This window comes from Gossypium hirsutum, chromosome A06 (genome assembly GCF_007990345.1).
Source record: "Gossypium hirsutum isolate 1008001.06 chromosome A06, Gossypium_hirsutum_v2.1, whole genome shotgun sequence".
NCBI lineage: Eukaryota > Viridiplantae > Streptophyta > Magnoliopsida > Malvales > Malvaceae > Gossypium > Gossypium hirsutum.
The window spans coordinates 20382142-20388582 of NC_053429.1; the positions used below are offsets into that span (position 1 = coordinate 20382142).

Here is a 6441-nt window from a genome sequence, read left to right on the forward strand (position 1 = left end):
AAAAACAAATTCCTTTGTTATGAAATAAAACAGATGTTGTGATTGGTGTAAATTTTTTCAGTTACGTTGGATCGTAAAATCAACCGGCTGAAGTAGGACTGCTTAAATCCATTTCTACTTAAAATCATTTAAGAAAACACAAAAAGCTGAATTGACGGAACAACGGTAATACTAAAATTTTAATTGGGTAGTAAAATATGTGAAGTAGGGTGAAAAACAAAACCAAAAAACATTGAAGAATCATCAAGGTAAAGTGGGAGGCTTCATCATATTATACATATTACATAAGAAAAACTACATTACACATAAATCAGAAACCATGGCGATAAAAGTGAGACAAATCCAATGGCCACCACAGCAGTGACCCCAACAAGAAACCCACAACTAGGTTGTTTTCCTCATGCCTTAGCCCTCAAAATCAGTTTTCACCCACTGACGGTACTTGCTCTTCGTCTTCTCATCCAACTCCTTGGCTTTAATCTCCGCAATCCTGGCCGCATTCGCCATGGATTCCTCTTGCACCCTCGCTAACCTCCTGCTCCTTTTCTTCGCAGTCGCCTCTCTCTCAGCTTCTAACCCCTCATATTCCTTCACCCAACAGTGATGGACCGTGCAGCTCACCGCTAACACCATCAATTGCATCACCAACACCGCCATCAAAATCCCACATTCCAATCTCACCAGCACCTTTGCCTCTTTAATGTCCCGCGGAGATTTCAGCATCGAGAGACTAGCTTTCTCTCTTGTAAACAACGACAGTACGCTTAAAACTTGGCCGATCAAGGAGGCGATGAGGAGTGAAATATGGGTTATGAAGCAGAAGTGGGTGAGCTGAGAGTAGAAGCCCAAGAAGGAGGAAAGAAGGGAGATGGAGGAGACCATGAGGAAGGCTACACCCAGTGAAGTTGGTGGCATTTTGAGGAGGATAATGGGAGCAAGAGAGGCTGCAGAGAGGATAAAGAGGATGAAGTTCAAGGATGACAGGAGAAGATTTGGGAAGGAAAAGGAGCTTCTAAGCTTAGAGAAAGCCATTTTAGATTGGTTTTTGGGTATGGATTTGTAAGGTTATATATATAAGAAGGGTTGCAAGATACAACGGCTATGATTCTAATGCAGTATTTAGCTTTTAAATGATTACTTTTCCCTCTACATGCTTTCAAAATGATTCTAGTACTACAGTGTTTTGCTTTTAAATTTTGAATCCAGGTTCCAACCCAGATATCATTCCCTTAACATGCAATTTTTCATTTTACTACTTTCATATTTAAAATAAAATTTATTAATTTATTTTTTTATTTAATATGTATTATTATTGATTTTATCCTACATATTTCATACCTAATGTTCACACATGTATATAGAATTTCTAGTTTTATTTTACATATAATTTATATAGTATGAAAATTAAATTAATTGTACTATAATATTGATATTAAAAATATATTGTGCATGTTTAGATCAATGGTATTCAAACTGATCAACCCACTAATTCATTGATCCAATTGATTCGACCAGTCCTACCAATATAATTAAAAAATCACTTGAATTCATAATATATATATATTAAAAACCGGTTCAAACAGTTCATAGTTCATACCATTTCGCGGTTCAACCAATCCAATACCATTCTCTAAATCGATACCCAAACTAGTTCCGATCCAATCGACCAGTCCAATTCAAACAATTTCTACACAATTTCAAATGCTTTTATCTTAACAATTTCAAGGGCTTTTCATAGCTTGGATGAGCTTTTTTATAGATTAAGCCCTATGGCTAGGTTAAGAACCTGCGGTGCATTCAACAGCAATATCTACACAATACCAGATTTGTACAGTTAAGTAGCAACTGTTGCACCAGCTTATTTTTGTAATAATGTAAATGGACTATGGGCCCCTTTGGATGCAAAGGGATCTTAGTACGTTATCTTTTTTAGGCTAAAAAAAATTGCAACTGAAATCCTAGCAAACGCCAGGCTGTTTGGAAAGCACTCTTCAGTGTGTTGAAAATGTATTTCACCTTACTGGAGCCTTAATTTCAGACTGGAGCCTTTTGTTCCAGCAAAAATTTCTCAACTTCAATTGCTTTTTCTTTTCCTCTTTTACCCATTCTTCAGTTGCATTCTTCAAGCTTTTCTGATGTTTGGTTACCCTTCTTCTCCCCTTTCCCCTTCCCTTTCCCCTTCCCCTTGGGTTGCAAATCAGTTTGGTCAAAGACCTCTTCCGGTTCCTCCTTCATCCAGGTAAGGCTTCTTCTCCTTCATCCGTTCTTCATTCCTTTTTCTTCTTCCGTTCTTCATCTTCTCTTCTCAGCATATTCTGTCTTCAGCTATAAATAAAGAAGCACGCAATTTACCAAATTTGTCAACGAAGACAAAGTCCGATTCACCGAAAGAAACAATGGCAGAGCCTTACGTTGAACAAGTAGAGTATCTCGACGTTCTCACTAAAATTGGTAAAAAAATCGATAAAAAAATCGGCGGTTCCAAGCCCAGGCACGTCCCTTCATTCTTGTCAATTTCTGGATTATCTGTTTTTGATCTTTCAACATAAAGGATTACTTTACAACCGGCTCTTTTATTTATTTTCTATACTGCCTGTTGCTTACTCTTAGCAGAAAACATGTTTTTGCAGTTATCAAATTGGAAAATTATAGGACAATTTAATTTAAGCTATACTTGTTATTTGCAGCTTCTGTAAATTGGGTTTGATAGAACCTTTGAGATTAGTTAAGCTGGTTCCTTGAAATTGGTAGTAATAGCTTCATTTGTTGATTTGGTTTGTAATTTCTTTCAATGAACCCTTAATTTTTTTGCTTAATTTTTTTGGTACTCAATCTGGATTATAGAACTGAAAGTTTTCAAGTGTGTGTGTGAGTTGGGGGGGAGGCTGCTTATGGTCCTTGAAATTGGAACTGGGAATGGAAAACTTACAAGCTAGAGCTAGGGAGGCATACATTTGATATAAAATATTTCATTTTGAGTATTATTGTGTGTTAGAGGTTGCTTATGATTTCTGTACTGGCATTTCTCTATAATGGTAGTTTCTTGGTATGTAACTCATTGTGATCTCTTTGCAGGGGAGATGTCCATCGAGATGGGGATTACCATAAAGCAGTCCATGTCTGGATTTTTACTGAGAGCACACAAGAATTACTTCTCCAAAAACGTGCAGACTGCAAGGACTCGTGGCCAGGGTTGTGGGATATCTCCAGTGCTGGCCATATATCTGCTGGTGACTCATCGCTAATAACAGCACAGTAAGTGAATCCAATTTCACAAGTCTTCAGTGCTGCTTCTTTCATAGGGCATTTGAAAAACTGTTCGGTCTTTAATCTTTCTATGTGTGCCGTGCACATATATTCTCCCCATGTTCTTGTTTATCATTGCTACTTTTTGTTGTTTTATATACTTGCTAGATTTGGTTAATACATTTCTTTTAAATATCTAATTGATAGTTTCCTAATTGATGGTAAACCTAGTGGTTTCTAGATGGCCAAGAAACCTTTTAAATATGCAAAATTCTATATTTGTTTTCCATATCAAAGTACTTTTTTTGTCCAAAAATTGTTGAGATGAACAATAGTCAATAATAGTCGGAATTATCATTCAAAATTTCATGGATTTTGTTTTCTACTGGTTTTCTGGTGGAGTATGGATTACTTTTCTTGATATTCCAAACCTGTCTACAGTAGTGACAAAGTTGACTACAGTGAAACATCTGGTGTAGGTATGGCTTATCATCTCAAGTTTAAACATTGCTTGTACTAAATGAACAAGTGGAATTCAACTCTAGATCTTAAGCCCTTCCACTCTTGGTTGTATTTCAGTCTGTTTTCATGTTGTAAGCTTTTACTCTTATTTGATTGGAAGTTCCCTTTTTGATCTAAATCGAGCACTGAAAGAAAAATGCCACTGTCAGTGATGAATTTATGGAAACAAGTTGAACAACTCTGTCTCTTTCTCTCTCTAAAATTTTCCAAAAAATATTGGACTGCCAAAGAGTAAGTGCAATTCAACTTTTGGTGCCTCTTTTAAGGGGTTTTTTTTGAAAGAGAAACATCTTGCACAAAGACAAATGAGAAGCCTAAAAGTCTATAATGTTTGATCACATTTATTTGTTTAGAAAATCCATTTTTTATGGTTTGTTTTTGAACCTAATAGGCTTGCATGGATTTGCTGCAGAATCCCTATTCTGAAGTATATCAATATAGCTCTCAGGTCTTCATTCTATGGATGAGATTCATCCTTCTAAACTTCCATCTTTACCATGATTGTCCTCCTTTTAAGTTGGTTTTAGTCTCAGAATTTAAGGCTGTTGATGGTGCCTGCTGCTTAATGAATAGTTAATTATACATTTTCTTTACAATTATATATGAAAGTCATGCTTTGAAAATGTGAAAGGTGAATGGGTAAACAGGGAATACTGATAAGTGATTTGTCCCGCTACAAAACTACCTGAAAATGTGAATGTTTTTTATTAGCTTTTTTTTTATGATAAGATACCGAAGTCTCTGATGTAAAATACATTTCTTTTGGGGAATATAGAAGTCACCTAGCTGAAGCAGATCCTAAATATGTTCCTTATGATGTAAATAAACAATATGGTCTTCTCTTTGATATAATTACAAAAAGGTAAGCTGAGTAACTACGACCATGTTGTTGAACAAAATAATTGTCAAATTCATCTAAATGTTATATTCATGTTGACATTTCATGTTGTGGTTAACGGTTCAAATACTTGCTTAAAGGTACAAAGAGAACAATGAAGCACGCAGTCTAATACTACAAAAGCAACTTCGTCGATATGCTCCTGTTTCTCTCACTGCAGAGGTTGTCAACTTTCTGCAATTTTAATACCAGTTACCCTGCTTTATTGGTTGTTATATTTCTAATCCATCTCAATATTTTTATCCTCAAGCTTTATGTAGTCAGTTTGCATGTAGACATTGTCTGATATGAGCAGAATGCGTTGTGTTGTATCCTATGGACACTTTTGGTTTCACGTTCATTAATTTGTTAGTTTACAGGTGGATGGTCTTTCTATCACTTTTAAGTTTATAAAAGGTCTATTGCTTTCTTTTTGTTGCTTTGCTAGAACCATTGGTGCATTAATTTCTGATGCTAATGCCATCTTACTAAATTCAAGTCTGTTTTGTGTTCATCAGGGTTCAATATTTTCAATAAACAATTAGCATTTGGCATAAATTTACTCTGAAAAATGGTGTTATATTTTTCATTGTAAGTTCATAGTTGTATTGACTTTGGCCTGCAATGCAACAGGAAACCAGCAGCAAATCAGCATGCAGACCGGCATCCAAGCTGAACCAGATAAACAGCAGCATTTTGTTTATTTTGTTCATTTGTAACTTGATTTAGTTGCAGTGTAATTTATACTTAAAGTTAGTAGGAGTAGTTATTGATTTATGTTTGATGTTATAGCTGGTATGTCAGCTACATTTTTTTGTAATTCTATCTAGGCTTTAGTCATGTATTAATGGGAGCAGTTATACATTAGTTAACTGCCATATTTCATTGTAACATAAATGCTTCTGTTTTCTTGCATATTGCTTATTTAAGTAATGAAGTTAATCTTTACATCATCCGGGTTACTTGTTTCTGTTTTCTTCCTCTGCTGTCAAAACCCCAACAGATGTGATTCTTAACTCTTCCCTTTAGCATTGATGACCAGCTCAAGGCTCGACATTGCACGTTCTACATGGTGGCCATAGGCTATTTCAGTTACTAGCCAACGGTTGGCTTTAGTTTTAAAGTTATTTGGTGCTAGCAATGTCTTGCATTGAGTTACTGATGACAAACATTTGAAATAACATGCATTAAGACCCTTATTCTAGAGTTGCTTTATTATTTTATCTTTCAATAATGTTTTATTTTTCTAAAGGCTCAATAATTTCAATAATCTTTCAATAATTAATTGAGCCCCTATAATTAAATATATGCTTAATTTTGAAATATTAAATAAAATAAATTTTTGAATTTGTCTCTAGTTTTAATTCACTTTTAATTATTTATTATTAAAAATAAATATAATTGTAATAATTTTAACCATTTATTAATTTTGTAATTGTTAAATAATTTTAAAAACTTCTATTATATATCATTTTTAATCTAATGTCCTTAAAAGTCATTTTCTATTTTCACCTCACCGCTACAGCTACGTTTGAATCCAAACACACACTCCATCGCTGTTTCTAATCTCACCTCTACAATATCCAATCTCACCGCTACAGTAACTAATCTCACCGCCACCGCTGTTTTTAACCTCACCGGAGCTAAACACACCGCCCATCCAAACTAAGCCTATGTAGCCAACAAGATTGTTGATATACAAGGCTATACCTTAAATAGGTCCATTTAGAAGCTTGTTCTGCTTCACTGTGGATTTTAAAACAAAGTTTTCAATCATCCAAAGAGAAAAAAGAACA

The 6441-nt window shown here is 34.9% G+C and overlaps 1 protein-coding gene and 1 long non-coding RNA gene across 2 annotated transcripts; one reads left to right on the forward strand and one right to left on the reverse strand.

Moving 5' to 3' along the window:
• Positions 1–249: 249 nt before the first annotated feature.
• Positions 250–1146, reverse strand: LOC107951070 (uncharacterized). Its single transcript, XM_016885969.2, has one exon. It carries the CDS (start codon positions 1030–1032, stop codon positions 406–408), a length of 627 nt encoding a protein of 208 aa, XP_016741458.2. The 5' UTR covers positions 1033–1146; the 3' UTR covers positions 250–405.
• Positions 1147–4494: 3348 nt separating this feature from the next.
• Positions 4495–5427, forward strand: LOC107951071 (uncharacterized). Its single transcript, XR_005928492.1, has 3 exons — positions 4495–4630; positions 4747–4828; positions 5279–5427. It is a non-coding gene; the product is annotated as an uncharacterized lncRNA (long non-coding RNA).
• Positions 5428–6441: the final 1014 nt, after the last annotated feature.